Raw genomic sequence first — 19,887 nt, 5'->3', positions numbered from 1 at the left:
AAGAACCGCGGGGAAATGAGAAAGCTGTTCCCAAGGAGGTTGAGGAATGGCTGAAAAGGGAAGAAGGGAATTCCAAAACATGAAATATCCATGATGGATAATGGACAGAACCCAGGGTCCAAAGTAATTTGTACCCAAACTGGAAGAGGCAGGGAAAGGTGGAGAGACAAGGAAACCAGGCTGAGGGGAGGGGGAAGCAAACTGTCAAATGGAATCAGACTTGCCCTGGAAAGAAGGTTTTCTGGGAGGCGGGAGTTTGAAAAGACTTAGCAGGAGGAATACACTAGAACCCTTCTTACCCTTGGGAAGGGAGGACAGCAAGAGTGCCTACGTACAGAGGCAGATCTGGAACGACAGTTCCTCTGAAACTTAGGAACAGAACAAACAAAAATATGCTTCAACTCTTGCAAAGATTTACTCTTGTCCTAGAGGAACTTAAAAAGGTCAGCAGCAGAATCAAAAAGACTTTTATTATCCAAAGGAGAATCCAAAAGTTTTGCCTTGATGTCATCAAACAAAGCCTCAAGATGAAGCCAAGTATAGCACCTCATAACTAAACCAAAGCCAGCAGCACTGGAAGAGGCATCAGCTGCATCAATAAAGTACAATTGTGTACACTTACCATAAATGTAGATGTTCAATTGTATTCACTGTTGTAGTCATTACATTTGGGTAATCTGCTGGCAGGTTGCCCTTAGTCGGCCTGATTAACAAAGTCTTGGGTCCTGCGTCGGCTGCTGTCCCTTCTTCCAGGACGTCAGGTCATCAGGGGTATAAAACAAGCAGCCGACGCCATTACATCAGTTTTTCTTGCCCCAGATGTCAGGTGCCCCCCAAATGGGGAGCCAAATATTTAAGTAATTAAAAACACAAAAATATATACCGCCAAACTAAAGCAAATATGCCAAAAAGGCTTTTAAGAATAGTAAAGGAAAGTATAAGTATAGTAAGAGAAAAAACAGGGGGTTGGAGGGAGGGTAACCAGGACTGCAACAGTGAATACACTCGAACATCTACATTTATGGTAAGTGTATACAACTGTACTATGTTCTTCGTGTTTCACTGTTGCAGTCATTACATTTCAGTAGATTCCCAAAGATATGGTTGGGAGGATGGATTAATATTTATTTTATTTATTTTATTTTACATTTGTTGACTGGGCTAGTCCAGCTGGATATATGTCCATTTTCAGTGGAGGCCCGGGGAGAAAAGCTCCACAAATTACAACAACATAAAAGGTCAAGACAAAGACAATAACAGTATAATTTGGTACATAAGTTTTAACAATTACAGTACAAGCCTAAGATTATATATTTTATATTTCAGTAGGAAAAATTTATCTAAGAATAGATGAATAAGACCAATACAATTTGTATTAGAAATGGTGTAGTACAAATATTTATAACATATTACAAAATTAGATACACCTAGTAATTTATGATAAGAGATACTAAGGTCTCACAAAAACCTAAGAAATAAAAACACTAGAGATCAATAGAGTATAGAAGAACAGCAAACAAGGATGGATTTCTAGTGTTATTTAACACATAGGTTGTGATACTATATGAAGGTGTTTGATCATTCCACAGTATATACTTATTTACATGAGAAAAAATCCTAAGGAAGGTTAAGCTCACTAAAAATTAGTGAGACAACACAAGATCATGATAGGCTAGGAATTGTGGGAGTCTAGTTAGTAGTTAGGTACTTAGTCTGGGTTAACACAGGGGCATAGCCAGTGTGATTTGAGGTAGGGTTTAAGCTTGCTTTTAAATAAGCTGACAGAGGATATTGAGGTTAGCTGGTTTGGGAGGATGTTCCAGGCTTTACCTACTGTATTGGAGAACAAGGTGTCACCAGCTAAGTTGTTGGATTTTGATATTTGTACAAGTAGGTTATTAGCTGAGCATAAGGTCTTGAGGTTATTATAGGGGATGACTAGGGATGTAAGTATGGGTGTATTTTGAGGTAAATACAGGATCTTATGGGCTACTATTAATTGATTGAAAAGTATTATATTTGGCAGCTCTAACCATCCTAACTGATTCAGATTGATACAGTGATGAGTTCTATAGGAGGACCCAGCTGCAAATCTGGCAATATTGTTGTAGGAGGATGTAAGTTTACTCAGATAACTTCTACATATTTTGGTATAGATAGAGGAGGCATAGAGCAAGGTAGAGATGAGGTGGGTACGAGCAATAGTAACCCTGGCTGGAGGTGTAAGAAAGGATTTTATTCTATAGAGGGAACCTAGTTTCTTGTTTACTATTTTTATGGTGTTATTAATGTGAGGTTCAAAGGACAAGTTGTTATCTATTAGTACCCCGAGTAGTTTGGTGGTTGGTTCAGGAGATATTATAGTTCCATCATTTGAAGTAATAGTAAAGTTAAGTGGGGAGGTTCTGCAGGTGGGGGTAAATAGTAGCATTTTTGTTTTTTTGGGGTTAAGGATAAGACGTCTTTGTAGGAGCCAGTTTTCAACTGTACTAAAGGTCATTTGGGTTAGTGACTGAAGTTCTGATTGAGAAGCAACAGCGCATATGAGTGTGGAGTCGTCAGCGTATTGGATACAGTCAGCTTGAGGAATTACAGAATGAAGGTCATTTGTAAAGATGGAGAAGAGTAATGGGCCTAATATAGATCCTTGCGGGACCCCTAGAGTGACTGGGACGTGGAAAGATAAAGTATTTTCCCATAGTACAGCCTGTTGCCTGTTATGTAGGTATGATTGGAACCACTGTATAGTATGGTTGTCCAATGACAGGTTTTTGTGTGTGTCTATAAGGAGGTGGTGATTCACCATGTCAATGCTTTGGACAGGTCAATAAAAACAGCTGAGGATAGAGTATCAATATTACGATTGCTGTTGATATGGTTAGTGAAGGATAAGAGAGCAGAGGTGGTGCTATGAAATGGTCTAAAGCCATGTTGACAGGGTGCTAATAAATTGTGATCGAGTAGGTAGGTTAACAGTTGTATGTGTATACATTTCTCCATTATTTTTGCAAAAGGAGGTAGAATAGCTATGGGCCTATAATAATACAGCATTAGGACCAGCTATAAGGCCCTGCAGGACAACAGTGGCAAAGCCAGCTTTGGATTTAGAGAAGAAAGGTAAGTGGTAATGTTTGGTGAACGTATGAACTGAGCTCCAGGTAGCAGCTTCTAGAAAGTCTCTGGTAGGAATACCTCGGAGAAAGGCTGTAGAAGTAGATGCAGCCCTGGTGGAATGAGATCTGATCCCCTAGGGGACAGTTTTACCATGGTGCATATAGCAGAAACGAATACAATGGCTTATCCATTTGGAAATAGTCTGCTTTGAAATAGCCTTTCCCTCTGCCCCTGCAGCAAATGCCACCAGTAGTTGATCAGATTTTCTTAGAGATTTTGCCCTATTTAAGTAAAATATAAGCTGTTTGTGTACATCCAACGAATGCAGAATCCGCTCCCCCTTGTTCTGTGGATTGGGAAAGAAAGTTGGCAAATGAATGGTTTGATTAAGAGCCACACTGGATACCACCTTAGGCATGAAGGATGGACTGGTCCTGAGAGACACCCTGTCCACATGAAAAATAATGAAAGGCTCCACTGCCATAAGAGCCTGTAATTCGGAAATCTTTCTAGCTGAAGTGACTGCTAAAAGGAAAACTGTTTTCCAAGAGAGAAATTTTAAGTCTGCAGTAGCAGCTTGCTCGAAAGGAGGAAAAGTAAGTTTTTCCAGTACAAAGTTGAGGTCCCAGGCAGGGGTTGGAGCTCTCCTGGGTGGTCTTAAGTTTTTGGCCCCTCTGAGATACTACTTTAGCAGAGGATGAGAGAGGAGGGGAGGCTCTGTGTTGTAATGAGCTGAAATGGCTGAGGCATGGATTTTTATGGAAGAAAAGGACAGGCCCTTGTGAAGCATATCAGTTAAGTATTGTAAAATCTGATGAATATTGGACACTGCTGTGCTTATCCCTTGTGACTGATTCCAGGCACAAAATCTTTTCCATTTGTCAGCATAAGATTTTCTAGTACTAGGCATTCTTGCCTCCAAAATGACATCCATCACAGGTTTACTGAGGGATGCTAAGGGTGAATTTAGGTGATTAGCCATACTGCAAGACTCAAAGTTTGGAGACGAGTGTGCAGAACTTGGCTGTTCTGCTGAGACAGTAAGTAAGGTGTCTGTGGCAGGTGCCACGGTAGACGGTGTGACACATTGCGCAGGAGTGGGTACCAGTGCTGGCGAAGCCAGTCTGGAGCAATCAAAATCATTTTTGGTTTGTCCTGTTTGACTTTTAGTAGAACTTTGGAGAGTAGAGGCAGAGGGGGAAAAGCATAGACTGATATGTTTTTCCATCTGAATAATAGAGCATCCACTTTCCAGGCTTTTTGTGATGAATTCTTGTGCAGAATTTGTCCAACTGATAGTTCTGGGGTGAGGCAAAAAGATCTATGTCCGGACTCCCCCATTTGCGTGTCAACATGTTGAAAATCCATGGTTTCAGTTTCCATTTGTGTGGGTCCATGAGATTTCTTCTTAGTTCGTCTGCCAGAGTATTCAGCTTTCGTGGCAGGAATTGAGCTTGTAGTTGTATTTGATAGGTCAAGGCCGTGTTCCCCAATGCCATGGCTAGTCTGCAAAGGGGGTAGGAGTGTGTACCTCCTTGCTTGTTTATGTACTACATAACTGTGGTGCTGTCTGTCTTCATCATTACTTGTCCTGGATGAAGGTAGTCCTTGAAGGCTGTCAGTGCATTCTGTACAGCTAGCATCTCTTTTTGATTGATATGAAGGTGCATTTGATTTGGGCTCCATTTGCTCTGAATGCACTTCCCTGCCAGATGAGCCCCCCCAAGCATAGTCTGATGTGTATGTAGTTAGGGTTTGGGCGGCAGGGGGTGGAGTGAATGGCAGTCCCTTGTTTTCATGGCAGGCCTCTGCGCACCATAGGAACTCAAGTTGCAGGCAAGGTATGACAGGAATCATTGTTTCCAGGCTGTGCCAATGATGACTCCATAAACTTTTTAAGTACCACTGAAGTTTCCTCATATGCAGTCTTGCATATGGAATTAGAAGAATACAGGAGGTAATGAACCCCAAGGCTTGCAGAATTTGTCTTGCAGATAGCAGGGTTTTTGTGGCCACCTGTTTGAAGTAAGTTACCAAATGAATTTGCTTTTCTGGCGTAAGGTAAGCCATCTGGTCAGCTGCATTCAAGCTTGCACCCAGAAATGTAATTGTTTGAGAGGATACCAGTTGTGATATCTTTTTGTTTATAGTGTACCCTAGACAAGTTAGAACCCTTTTTACAAATGCCAAATGTTTTAGAAGAATGTCCCTGTTTTCTGCCTGAATTAGACAATCGTCCAGGTATGGATATATTTGGATATTTCTTTGTCTGCAAAATGCAATTACTGAAGCCAAGCACTTTGTGAAGACCCTGGGCGCAGTAGATAAGCCAAAGGGCACTGCAGAGAACCGGTAATGCAAGTAGCCTGCTTTGAAGCGGAGGTATCTTCTGCAAGATTCCCTGACTGGGATATTTATGCAGGTAAGCCTCTTTTAAGTCTACAGTTACCAACCAGGCATCTTTGCCTAGCATAGGAAGTAACCGTTGAAGAGTCAGCATCTTGAATTTTGGAATGTCCAGCAATGTGTTTAGAGTTGATAAGTCCAGAATTGGATGCCATGATTTGTCTTTTCTTGGTACCAGGAAAAGTCCTGAATAGAAACCTTGTCCCTTTTCCTCTTCTGGTACCGGTTGAATAGCCCCCATGTTCATGAGGGACAGTACTTACTTCTGGGCCTCTGCCCACTGATTTGGGGGCAGTTCTGGCCATCCTTTTAGGATTGGCAACGTGTGGAAATGAAATCTGTATCCGTGGGATACTATATTTAAAACCCATTTGTCCTGGGTTATAAGTTGCTAGTTTCTTGCATGAAGTGCCAGTTTTCCCCCCAAAGGGGCGGCCAAAAGGTAAGTGCTTGGTAAGTGTAAAGGGAAGTCATTGAGACTGCTTACCATAGGGAGGTGCCTTGATGTTTCCAGATTTGGAGGAGGAGGCACCCCATTGTTTTGTTCTAAAAGTCCAAGTCCCTTATGACCGAAACCTGGAGCCTTTGGAATGTCTGGGTTTGATTTGAGTGGCTCTCGAAGGAACTGGAAAGGACCAGTACCTACTAAATCTTGGAGGTTGCACTTGTAAGAAATCTTTCACAGTTTGCACAGATTTAGCTTTATCTTCCATCTTTTTTTAAAAATTTCTTCAGCCTTATTACCAAAGAGATGGTCCTGTTGTAAAGGAGCATCAAACAACTTTGCTTTAACATGATCAGGCAAAGTTGGCTCTTTGAGCCAAGCATGCCTTCTTAGCACAGACCCAGTTACAGCAGCCCTGCAAGAGACCTCCAAAGAATCAAAACCACATTGCAAAGTATGTTTTCCAACTTGTTCAGCTGAATGCAATAAATCCTGTAAATCTTTATTTTCCACAGTCAGAAATTAACATCATTTTCTGTTTAAGCAGTCCCATGATATGCTGTTGATATTTAAGCATATGAAATTGACAGCTTAAAGCCCTGATTGCCAAAGTTGCAGAATTGTAAACCTTCTTACCCCGTCTATCCAGAGCCCTGGAATCTCTATCAGAAGGGGTAGAATTTTTAGCAGTAGAGGCCTTAATGCTCTTGGGACCCTGAAAATGGTTTCAGGATCTGCAACAGGATTTTTGAAAAGGAATTTGTGGGAGTCAGGAACCCTGCAGTATCTGTCTGGCTTACAAGGATCCGGAGGCAGAGAGTCAGGAACCATACTAGAATCTGAAAAAACATCATCAACGATGTCTAGAACAGGAGGTACAGCCTATGCTGAGGAAGAAGAAGAAAATCCCTAAGTCTCTTTTGAGATTCAGAGAAATCCTGACTTTCCAAGTGGAAAAGTTCCCTTAAAGTATGTAAAGTTTCCCCAAAAGAGAAAACCTCAGGGGGAGAAGCAGAAGGAATGGAATCTTCTGCATCAGAGTCCTCATAAGTTTGTATAGACAAATCCTGTTCATTAGAAGAGTCAGAAGAAATAGAATCCTGTTCAGAAGATTCATAATCAATATCTTGCCTAGGTCTCTTAGAAGGGGGGGGGAGAGGTTGGCTACCCCTGATCAGAGTATTTAAATCTTCAGCCATTTTGATCATCTATTTTTTAGGCGTAGGGGCCTGCACATGTGGCCCAGGCATAGTTTTTTTAGACATAGATTTTGATTTTGGCCTTAGTTTTGAAGATAGCATCGGTCTAATATACAAATATGTAGACCTGAAAACACCCTCAGAAGCCGGTGCCTCCACAGCGGCTCTAGACCCAACTAAGGTAGAGACATGCACGGGTTCCATAACTGAAGCATCTCACAGCATACCGGACTCCGAATGGGTCTCAGTAGAGGCCTGCCAATCAGTAGTAGCTGGTATCGGGGGCTGCGAAAGCGCCTCACTGAGTACCGGTGAACTGGCAACTGGCTTAGAAGCGTATCAGTTTTGGACCTCGACGGCCTGTCTCTGTCTTTTTCTTTGCGTTTTTTAGGTATTCCAGTAGTCGGACTGCTAACAGACGACATTTCTAGATAATTAAATCGTGAGCCAAAATATTTAGAAGCAAAAATATACCGAAGTTTAATAGTGCGTTGATTAAATTTAGCACAAAACCGACAGCAAGGTACATTGTGGTCAGGGCCTATGCAAGGAATACAGTACAAATGAAAATCCTTATGAGGTATTTGCTTCCCACAAGTAATGCAATTATTAACTTTTACTGACATCAGTAAGGAGCAAAAAAAAGTTTCCACAATGGGGTACTTAGCTTTTTAGTTGAAGACTTTGGTTCTGAAACGAAAATTTCAAGAGTCGGTCGACCAGCACTTGCGAACTGCTTCTGCTTTGGGCACTGCGTGGAAAAAAGACTGATGTAATGGCGTCGGCTGCATGTTTTATACCCCTGACATCATGGAAGAAGGGACAGCAACCGACGAAGGACCTAAGACTTTGTTAATCAGGCCGACTGAGGGAAACCTGCCAGCAGATTACCCAAATGTAATGACTGCAACAATGAAACACGAAGAACATATGCATTTGAGTGAACAGTGAGCAACTTGCAAAGTGCAGCTCAGTGCGGCCCAGCAAGGAAAAGGATGAAGCCTTCTCCCTTAGAGTCAGGAAGGTCAGAAAGCACATTTGAAACCAGAGAAAAGAGCCAAAACGTACCTTGTCATACAAGTCTGGTAGTTAATGGCTCTAAAGGGCAAAGTGGTAGCAGTGTAAACTTCTTGCCTTACCTTTCCATGGCCTTACTATCCTTATCAAAAGGCAGCAGCTTGGTGGATAGCAACAAACTGGATGGCTTCTCAGAAGAGACTGACACTACAGCAGGGTCAGCAGAAGAGCATTTAGAAAGAAATTTGCACTCCTCAGGCACCTTGTAAAACCTATCTGGCTTTTTGGTACAGGAAGCTGAGAGGCAGGAGCCACAAAAGCTGCAGAAAAAGGTATCTACAAGAGCAGACAAGAACAGGAGAAACAGCAGATGGTTGGGGAGACTCCATCTGTAAGACCTCATAATACCTTTTTTTGAATATCAAGTACTTGGAAACAATCTCACTTAAAATAGTCCATCAGGTGGGCAATGGTATCCTCAAAGGAGAGATCTTCCAAGGGAGACTCTGGACTTAAGGAATCCTCTTCCTCTGACCCGCAGTATAAGGGGGAAGGGATTTTGGAAGAATAAACAAGGGATTCTTCCCCAGAGACCAGATCTACATCCAAGGAATCCAATTGCCTACAAATCTTGATTGGAGTGGAAGACCAGGGGTAGCAGGAATAGAGACCCCTTTTGGTGGCTTCAAGGCCATCAAAGTATTAAATAAAATCTTAGTGAAATCCTGCAATTCACACTGGGGATCCTTCATCACAGAAGAAATATGCTTTGCCTTTTGTTTCTTTGCCTTTTGTGGGATATCCACTTGAAACACCCTTGGAGGATCAGACCCCTGACGTGACTCCATAATAGTTGTAGGACTCTCTTCCCTCACTAAAATCCATGGAATCCCCCTCTTTCCTTTGGATATTATCAGCCAAGGTTTCCCCACAACGTCAGACAAAGATATCTGAAAAGCCTCAGGGGACATGCGAGAATCCAAATCCAAGCCATCCTTCAAATGGGTTTCAGCAGAAGAATCTGAAATAAACATAGGACGGTCTTCAGGGCTTTCACTAGCCTCTAGAGATACATCTGGAAGAGGATGGACTGCAGCCAGGTCGGATCTGAATTTTTTGACCTTTTTCTTGGCAGAAGGCTGGCCTTCAGGATGGAAGTATTCCTCTGTAGCACCCTCAGCCAACAAGTTAAGACACTGGTTCTCCAGGTATATGGACATAAAGGATAGGCAACTATGTAGGGTCTTAGGCACAAGTGCCTGGCAAACAAAACACTGTGTATGATCATGAGAAGCACCCAAACAAAAAATACGCTGGTTGAGTTAGTCTTTATTGGTAGTCTGTCTCCCACACTGATATTTTCCCCTTCTGAATGACATGAATAGAATAAACAACAATAAGGAGGAAAAGAAATGCCAACTGAAAAACAGCTTGGTAACCAGCACAGTAGAACAGAGTTCAAACCCAATGGTTGATAATAGCGTTTGGACAGTTGTTCTGAGTGTTTACATACATATGCCACCTTTTCAACCTACTCCTGTGACATACAGCTCCTACAAAATCAAAAGGCTTTGGTATACTGGCCAGACATTGGGCTATCCTTGGCAGGAGATTCCTAGGGTTAAGAATACTGCAACAGTGATATGGAAGGACATGCACACATTTATCTGGCATATGTGTGTATGTACTTACCTATATTTCGACTGCACTCTGGTTCCCTACTGATTAACATCCTCCTTGCCCTGGACAAAAGGCCCTCTGGCTGTAGACATCTTTAAAGGACCTCATCATAGCTTTTGATTGGATTAACCACAACAAACTTAGATCACCCAAAAGAAACTGGAAACAGCACAGATACAGTTTCCAGGTTCAAAAACTACCTTTCCAATTGTCAATTCTTTCTGCAATTTCAAAACAACCACTCTTCTTCTATTCCTCTTCTTAAAGGAGCTACTCAGAGCTCCATCCTTGTTCCCCTTTTTTCTATTTTCATTAATAAAGCTCTCATTTAATTTATTCTTTATGTGAATGACATGGTGTTATTTCACTCAAGCCTGCACCCCCACACATAAAACAGCAAAAGAAAGCAGACTTCCTGTCTCTTATCAAATAAATTAATAACAAAAAGCTAACTCTGAACATATCCAAAACTAAAACAATGTTTTTGGTACTTCTCCCATATGCCAAAATAATATTCAATCTTGTCTCATCCATGACCATTCTAACAGCCTGATGAACAAGTCAGGGCCTTCAAATACCTTAGTATGTGGCTTGATCCTTTACTGAATTTTAACCTTCATCTACAGAAAACACAGAAGAAAATAAATACCTTCCCTATTTTTGTTCTATAATTTTTCCCCATTTCTCTCCACACCAACCAGGAAAGCCATAGGCAAAAGCATTCTACTAGTCCAGCTTGAATATTGACTTCCACTGGTTGCAGCAGCATCCAAGAAAAACTCCACTAACATTTAAACAACCAACTCTATTTACTTTTTCATTACCCTTTCCCCTAGAAATCAGCACCAATGTTTTACACATACTATAGCCAACTGACTACATGTCGAGCAACATAGTAACCTTCTACTTGGGTCCCAACTCTATAAGCTCCTCACAGAAAACTTTTCTTCCCTTCCTTCACCTCCAACCTAGTCAAACTCCTAGTTACAATCCAAGAAATCTTAACCACTTGGGTACAACTTCATCAATGTCCCACAGCCAGACATCACTGCACCAACCACACCTTCTCCATCCCAATCCCAGGCTCCAAATTCTATCACTGCACCAACCACACCTTCTTCATCCTAGGCTCCAAATTCTGAGAAGCCTTCCCTGTAAAATCTTAAAAACCTCACCTCTCACTTACTGCTCAACTTAAAGATCATCTCATAACAGAGTCAGAATGCAAATGCTTTCCCACCAGACACATGACCTAATCCCATTCCCCTTCAGGCATCTTTTTCTACCCCTCACTACTTCTAAACACACATCTACTGACATTTTTACCATACTGTAAATAATGCAGACAGTGAACCTCTGAGTATCTCCTCCTTACCTTCAATTTCTTTTACACTATGTGCTCGCTTTCCCTTTACTTTATAACACTGCCTTCATCTTCCCACTTAACTCTAATTATCCCTTCTTACTGCTTCATATATTTTGCAATGTATTATTACTGTTACTTGCTTATTGTTATCTTCTCACAATATTTTGTCTTTGTAATACTACTAGTTAATTTAACTTGCAGACTGTTACTTACAGTGGATATAAAAAGTATACACACCCCTGTTAAAACGCCAGGTTTGTATGATATAAAATAATGAGACCACAATAAATCATTTCAAAACTTTTCCCACCTTTAATGTGACCTATAACCTGTACAATTCAATTGAAAACAAATATGTTAGGGGAAAAATATAAAACATAAAAAATGTACAATAAGCTGGTTGCTGTGCACACCCTTAAACTAATACTTTGTTGAAGCACCTTTTGATTTAATTACAACATTCAGTCTTCTTGGGTAGGTGTCTATCAGCATGGCACATCTAGACTTGGCAATATTTGCCCACTCTTCCTTGTAAAAGCGCTCCAAATCTGTCAGATTGCGAGGGCATCTCTTGTGCACAGTCCTCTTCACGTCACCCCACAGATTTTCTATTGGATGTAGGTCTGGGCTCTGGCTAGGCCATTCCAAACTTTAATTTTCTTCTGGTGAAGCTATTCTGTTGTTGATTTGGATGTATTGCTTGGGGTCATTGTCGTGTTGAAAGGTGAAATTCCTCTTCGTCTTCAGCTTTCTAGCAGATGCCTGAAGGTTTTGGGCCAAAAGTGACTGGTATTTGGAACTGTTCATAATTCTCTCCACCTTGACTAAAGTCTCAGTTCCAGCTGAAGAAAAGCATCCCCAAAGCATGACACTGCCACCAGCATGCTTCACAATGGGGATGGTGTTCTTTTGGTGATGCAAAGTGTTGTTTTTGCACCAAATGTTCCGTTTGGAATTGTGGCCAAAAAGTTCAGCCTTGGTCTCATCACACCATAACACATTTTCCCACGTTTTTGGGAGACTTGATGTATTGTTTTGCAAATTTTAGCTGGGCCTGAATGTTTTTGTGTGTAAGAAAAGGCTTCCATCTTGCAAACTTACCCCATAGTCCAGACATATGGAGAATATGGGAGATTGTTGTCACATGTAGTACACAACCTGTACTTGCCAGAAATTCCTGCGGCTCCTTCAGTGTTGCTGTAGGTCTCCTGACAGCCTCCCTGACCAGTTTTTGTTTAGTCTTTTCATCAATTTTGGAGGGATGTCCAGTTCTTTGCAACATCACTGTTGTCCCATATTTTCTCCACTTTTTGATGACTGTCTTCACTGTGGAAATTTTTTTATACCCTTCTCCTGACGGACACCTTTCAACAATGAGATCCCTTTGATGCTTTGTAAACTCTCTGCGAACCATGGCTTTTGCTGTAGCAGGCAACTGAGTAAATGTCAGGAAAACTCTACTAGGACAGCTGACTATTTGGGGTTAATCAAGTCTCTTTAATTGATGGCAGGTGTGTACCCAGGAAGACTGAAAACTGTAATCAAATCAAAAGATGCTTCAACAAAATGTGGACACTTATGCAACCAGCTTATTGTACGTTTTTTTTATTTTTTATATTTTTCCCCTAACAGATTTGTTTGTTTTTCAATTGAATTGTACAGGTTATAAGTCACATTAAAGGTGGGAAAAGTTTTGAAATGATTTATTGTGGTCTCATTTTTTTATATCACAAAAAACTGGCATTTTAACAGGGGTGTGTACACTTTTTATATCCACTGTAGGTTTGTCTGGACTGGACTGAGACTGAAATAGGCCCATTTGTATCGGTGCTCTATCCAGGTTACCAAACAGAGAAAATTAAATAAATGAAAAAATGAATACATACACACGTACATTTTGCTTCCTAAGGAAATACAATCAAAAAATTATTGCACAAATAACGCAATATAAAACTACACAATGCAGATATGTACAAATGCAAGGTAACACTGGGTGTAACTCTCAACTGTTCTGCTGGTGCTTTGATTTTTAAGCTTCATATATCTAAAAGGACAGCATTTTAGGTCTCAAGTCCATCAAGACACACTGACTTCACCAAGACTGGAAATGCACTTAAGTTGCCAAACTATGAATCCAAACTGATTTCAAATACTTTCATATTACTTACTTTTCCTTTTATTATAAAGCTTGCTGAGATTATACCACTACCATGCGGGCTCTAACTTTACCCTTTCTCCCCTCTGACTGTCCCTCAAGATATTCCTGAAACTGGCTCACTTCCAGATATCACACAGGACTGAGTCCTAAAAGTACTTTCAGAAGCTAAAATACTGCATTGACAGGTCCTGACAATACCCCTGGATGCATATTAAATAGCATGAAGCATGACTTAGCCACACCCCTAACAACACTGTTCAATCTCAGCCTTCACACAGGTTTTGTACCAAGCCAACGCAGAACAGTTACAGCCATTCCCCTGCATAAGGGAGGATCTTCCACAGTCCCAGGCAATTACAGACCCATAAGTCTGACCAGCCTCAAATGCAAAGCCATGGAAATATTTCTCATGGAATTAATCAATCAGGACACAGGGAATCTCCAAACACTGGACCCATCTCAGTTTGGATTCGTCAAGGGCAGGTCATGTTTACTCAACCTGGTGGATTTTTCTGAAAAGGTCACCAAAGCAATGGATTAAGGCAAAACGATACACACACCCGATGCCCCGACCTAGCCAAAGCTTTTGACACAATTCCCCATTTTGGCATAGTAGATAAGCTAAATAAACTGGGAATAGCCCCCTTTGATACCTGCTGGATTGTCATCTAGCTAACAGACAGGATGGAGACCATCAAAATAAGGGAAACTATCTTCACAAAGAGACCAGACAACAGTGGAGTCCCAGCAGGGTTCTGTGGTGGGATCTCTTCTGTTTGGCATCCAATTTTCTGAAGTAAAAGCCAATACCAGAAGGCTCTGGCTGACTAAGTCTGCAGATGACTGCAAGCTAGAAGCAGTCACTTAATCCCGAAATTACTTAACCATCCTACAGGAAGGTTTGTCTCAAATAACTGGTGCCAAAATCATGAACTGAAACCAAATGTAAAAAATACATTATCATATCTATTGGGAAGTCATCTAACCCACGGAACTACAACACTGACAAAACGCTCTTAAGAGTTCACCCAGTTGTTCTGGATTTAGGAACTCTCGTCAACAGTAAACTAACTTTTGACCAATATGTGTCTACTGTTGTAAGAAAGTCTTTCTTTCTATATTGGACACCTTATACACAAAGAAATTGTCTAGATCTAGGGATGTCACTGTCCCTCTTTACTTAGCCCAACGATTGAATATTATGCCCCCTTTGGCATGTATCTATCCAGCCTCATGCAACAGCTGGAATGTCCACAGACATAACATACTAAAAGGATACAAGACCTAACCTACACAGACCAACTTAAACCCCTGTTACTATACTCTGTGTCCTACAGACTGCTAAGATGTGCCTGGCATAAAAGGCATCCTCCAACCCGTTACTGATGGATTTATGGCACATCGGCAAGTCAGATGGCATCAGAAATACTCCATCTAGAGATCTAAACCTTTTCTGCAACATCAAAAGAACAGTTTGGAGGGACAGGTATATTTTGCAGAGGATACTACTGCTGTGGAATAGATTCACCATCCACATAAAATAAGGTTCACCCCTGTCCATTTTCAAGCACAACTTAGATGTATGGATGGGAAACAGAAAACGTACCCCAGGACTGCACACTCTACTACTAATGGACAGAGGCAGCTCTTAAATGCTTTATCCCATGCATGAGCCCCTTCAAATTATCTACAGCAAGTTCCCTGTTATTCTCAAAAGGAGAAATACATAATTATAGACCATGGGACGGGTAAGGCCAATCTACAACCAAATGGGATAGGTTATTTGAAACACAAAAAGGGAAACTAGATAGGCTTAAAATGGCCCAAAAGAGCAGTTAGCCTAGTACTTGCCTATGAACCTATGGTTCCCCTTTCCACATCTGTATCAGATGTAGGCATAGCCTCAAAAGATGTGTGGGTAGGCAGCTCTGTGTAGGCAGCTTTGTGTCGGCTTCCAACTGTGCTGTGACAGAGGGAGCTGAAACAGGCACCTGGCAATCCTTGAGTTCTTCATTCCACCCAACAGAGATGTCTGGAGGAGGCATGACAGTAACAAATTTAGTACCTGCCTTCTTGGCTTTTTTCTTCAATGGCGGCTGAATGTCGACGTAGGTGAATTCAAAGACTATGGTATCCAAGTTTACACTGCTTCTCGAGGTAAATGGAAACAGACGAGAGATGACTGCAGAGAGTCTTAGGGACAAATGCCTGGCAGATCTCACACTGGGTATGGTATGATATGGTATGTGTAGCATCCAAACAAAAAAGGCACTTCTCGTGTCTATCTTTATGGGGAATCTGGCTCCCACAGTCACATTTTCCCTTTCTTGGGAGACATGTAAAAGGCAAAAAAAGGGCAAAGATAGGAAGAAAGAAATGTCAACAGGCCACTTAGCTTTTGTAGGCTTGGTAACCGAATAATCTCTGTCAGTTCTTACGCACTAAAATCAAAGTAGCATAAGAACTGGCAGAAAAGAAGTTCTGAGGATTAGGCACTCACATCAAATAGGTACTATACCCCTTGGACATACATCTGAGATATGGCACCTGGAAGTTGTAAAAGCTTTGGTAAGCTGACTAGATGTTCAGCTATCCTCTGTGGTATAACCCTCATGTTAGGAATACTGCAACAGTCAAAAGGAAGGAAATATAAAACAATATGGACCACTAGTGTTGGATAAGAAGGTTCCCAGAGCATAACTGTTATGACAGAAACCAAGCAGCAGTCACACAAAAGGAAGGTCTGGGTGAGACTTTCTGGATGGATGCGTCTGGGGGGGGGGGTCCTTTTAGAGTTGCAGGTAAGAGTTTGCTACAAGATGGATACTACATGTGCCAGGGCCAAAACAAGGCATGATTTTGGCTTTGCACAGTTTGGCCATCTGCAGGAAATTATAGTTGTGTAAGTTAATTCACCATAACAGTAGATGTTTGAATGATCACTGCTGCTGCAGCGTAAGCTATACGGGTTATATCCTGCACAGAACAGAAGAGACAGCTTTCCAAGGCTTCAGGGAACCTTCCATGTGCTAAAAACTTTGAGATGACTAAAAAAACATGTTTGGGCACAAAGCCCATCACAGCTTTCATGCCAAATGACAGAGGGATATTAAGCCCTAAGAGGACATGACTAGGAAAAGAAAAAATATATGTCCACACCCTGGCATAAACAAATCACAAACTTATCACATTAAAATGTTGTTAATATCTGTGTATTACTTCAAGATGTTATTTACAAGTGTATGTAGATATTAAATAAAATCAGGCAAAACTGAGGATTCAAAACTAACAAACTGCAGTATTTGCAAAACAATGAACCTAAAATATTCAGTAATCTGAAAAGTAAAAAAAATACATAAAAGACAAAAATACAGCATCAGTGACACTTCAGTCAGGAAAAAGAATATGCATTTCTTTCTTAACATATCAGTCACTGTGTCTGGAGATTAAAAGCATTCAACCGCCACCTCTTCCTCAATTTACAGAAGTCAGTTCAACTTGCTCTATATCAGGAAAATAAATCTAACCTATTAACTAAAATTATCAGTCATAACAGAAACTTTTCCTTGACTTTAAACCTTTAAACTCTTTAATCAGGCTTTTTATTTATTTATTTTTACAAAGGAGAGCTGCCACTTCCTTTCCTTTGATAAGTGCACATTTTCCAAGCAAACTGCTAAGCAAAACGTAAGGTATTAAGAGGACATCAAAGTAACTTCAATTAATTACACACAATCATATACGCACACACACACACACACACACACACACACACACAAGATAATAAGAAACAACTCACTTGCACACATTAAAATAACAAACAATAACAAACAAAAACATGGTATTTCAACAAAATAATGCACAATAATGAAAATTATGTATTATCACCTGAGCTTTGGTAGTATCTGGTCCTTCAGTAAAGCCTACAAATGTGGCCTGAAAAATATGAATAAAAGCATACAATTAAAATATACTGCCATCACCGGATACTGTTTTACATAACAGATGAGCAACATTTTAATCCTTGCTTAAGGTACAGTGTGCGGACTGAAAAGTCTTGGATGCAGAATTTGAATACTTCAAAGGACAGTGGGGAAAGCTGAAACAAAAAGTAAAGACATTCTGCAACATTTTTGAGAAAATGCATATATAAAGAAAAAAAACAGTGAATATTCAGTTCAGCAGACTTCTGTTTTACAATAATTTACATACTACTCAAAAAGATTAAGGAACATAAAAATAGGTCCCTTTTCTCTTCTGTGTTACACTCATGTTAATCATCTCCTAACTAGAAACACATACAGATGAATGCAAGGTCATCATGCTTTTTCTGCTATTTAGCAAATGCATAACGTACTCCTCTTTATTTACCTGTGATAACTTCAGTTTGGTTCTCCGTTGCAATTTCTTTCTTATCCTAATGTTTACATTTCTTCATCTAGGGGAGGGAATTTCATAATGCACTTTACGTCCAACATCCAATTCTCAATAAGCACTTCAGTAGATTCTATATTTAATCCCGTTCTTTTTAGTCATGTCCATTCCCTACTTGGTATTTCCTCACTGTATCCCACTATTCCCTATCTCACCACTCTTATTTTAAAAACATCTCAATTTCAAACTGGCATCATAGTTTCCAGTCTATCTTGATATCCTAATTACTCCAGATCCTTCAAAATTCTGCAATACCAGTCTTCCTCCTTTTGCACCCCTCTGAAGTAATTTAACTTCGCACAGTATACATCCCAGAGTGTGAGCACAGCATTTCAACTTGGTTCAAATCACTGCTCATTACAAGGGCAAAAGCTGCTTCCTTAATAGCCTTCACAAATTATTATCTGCCAGTAGTATTGCTCAGAACAGCTGCAGAAGTCACTGAATACCCAGTATCTAACACCTAGAGGCTCATAGGTGGTTACCATGCTGTTGGCCAAAGAGCCATTTTAAGCCAAGCTAAGTTTACTCCCAATTCACAAAAACAGTGATTACATGTGTCAACACCCAAAGGAATTGTATAAGTTACGACAGGCTTGTACGCACCAAGTGTTCACAAGCTGTCCCTGTTCACTAGGGACACAGGTGCCAAACTACGGGTAACTTTGCGATTTCTTATAAATCACACTCTCCAAATAAGTATAGTCCCTACACAATTTGGAATCAATCTTTTGTTGTTCACTTAAAGATGGTAAATCATTTGAATTAGCAAATTACAGAAGTACAATCATGCTGTCCCTCTCTCTAAAATACCTGAATGATATGTTCACATACAACTGACCAACTATGGAACAAAGAACAAATTATGTCACACAACACAGCATGGATTTAGGCCAGGCCACAGCACAGAAAAAGTACTACGAACTTTTATAAGCTATATTCATGACAAGACTAAATCAAGGTGAAATGGTTGCAACTCTATTTTTAGATCTGTCCAAAGCATTTGATAGAGTTTGGCATCTTGTATTATTACTTAGACTCAATAATAGGCCTCAAACAGCGAGATCAATTTTTTTTAAAGTGACATCAGCTACCAAACAGTGTGTGTGTGTGCAAGCTGCACTGATGAGATATCGACTCCACAATAAACATTAGGTGTGCCATAATTCAATATTATGATCTTTACTTTTACTACAATTATAAACATAACACATACAGTCTCTCAATCAGCAAATCTAATCTAACATGTGGATGACTCAACACTAGTAAGTGTAGTCTCTTCAATCAAACAGCTTCAGAAAGGCCTGCAGCATTCCTCTTCAAAAACTGAAAACTATCTGGAAACATCAAAACTACTCCTACATTCAAATAAAACTAAACTAATGGAAGTCAAATCAAACAAATGCCACTAAAGTCTCACATATTTTTTTATAGCAGTCTCGTGGTTATGGGTTTCAAGAGGATTTAACAATTTGTAAAACATATGCATATGCCTTACCTGCTGTTTGCATGCTAACATTACAGTGGAAGTACATACATACTCCCAATGTAAAATAATGATGAATGTTTTCATGCGAGTTTTACAGGATCACATGATCATAGGAAGTTATTAGGCTATCGGCCCTTATAAGCTTAGCCAAGAGTTTAGCCCATGTTTAGACAAGTCAGCACCTGATGCCCCTTGTTCAGCAGGGACATCGGTGGAATCCCACGGATGCATTTTCTGTTTCCCATCCAGTTATTCAGACTGCACCTAAAAAGGGGTAAAGAGGTACTCTGCTTGACGTGGAGAGGGAGTCTTATTCCACACACTGGGGAGTCTCTGGGACACAAATCTGTCACACCAAGTCCTATTGATGTCACAGACCAGGTTGAGGCCACACGTGTGTATTACTCGAGTGAAGCTTGACTTGCGGATATGCAGCAGTCGCATCAAGGCAGGGTCCAAGACTTCCTTGTATGCCAAACAGAGGTCACCTCTGAGGAGTCTGTATGAAACTGAGTAGAGGGATAGGGCTTTTAGATTGTAATCTCCTGATGAGGAACCTCTGTGGTCTCTCCAGCTGCT

At 40.6% G+C, this 19,887-nt stretch overlaps 1 protein-coding gene across 3 annotated transcripts in view; it reads right to left on the bottom strand.

Annotated features, from left to right (window-relative positions):
* Nucleotides 1-19,887, bottom strand: part of AKAP11 (A-kinase anchoring protein 11) — a 1,036,012-nt gene that overhangs the window by 715,866 nt on the left and 300,259 nt on the right. For all 3 annotated transcript variants that reach the window (XM_044071705.1, XM_044071703.1, XM_044071704.1), the window contains exon 4: nt 17,274-17,321. In XM_044071705.1, coding sequence (XP_043927640.1) covers nt 17,274-17,321 — 48 coding nt within the window. The remainder of the gene's footprint in view (nt 1-17,273; nt 17,322-19,887) is intronic.

Source organism: Protopterus annectens, chromosome 5.part0 (assembly GCF_019279795.1).
Source record: "Protopterus annectens isolate FY-2018-M chromosome 5.part0, PAN1.0, whole genome shotgun sequence".
NCBI classification, from domain to species: domain Eukaryota; kingdom Metazoa; phylum Chordata; order Ceratodontiformes; family Protopteridae; genus Protopterus; species Protopterus annectens.
The sequence above is the reverse complement of the archived record's forward strand: the minus strand, read 5'-3'. Positions and strand labels throughout refer to the sequence as shown.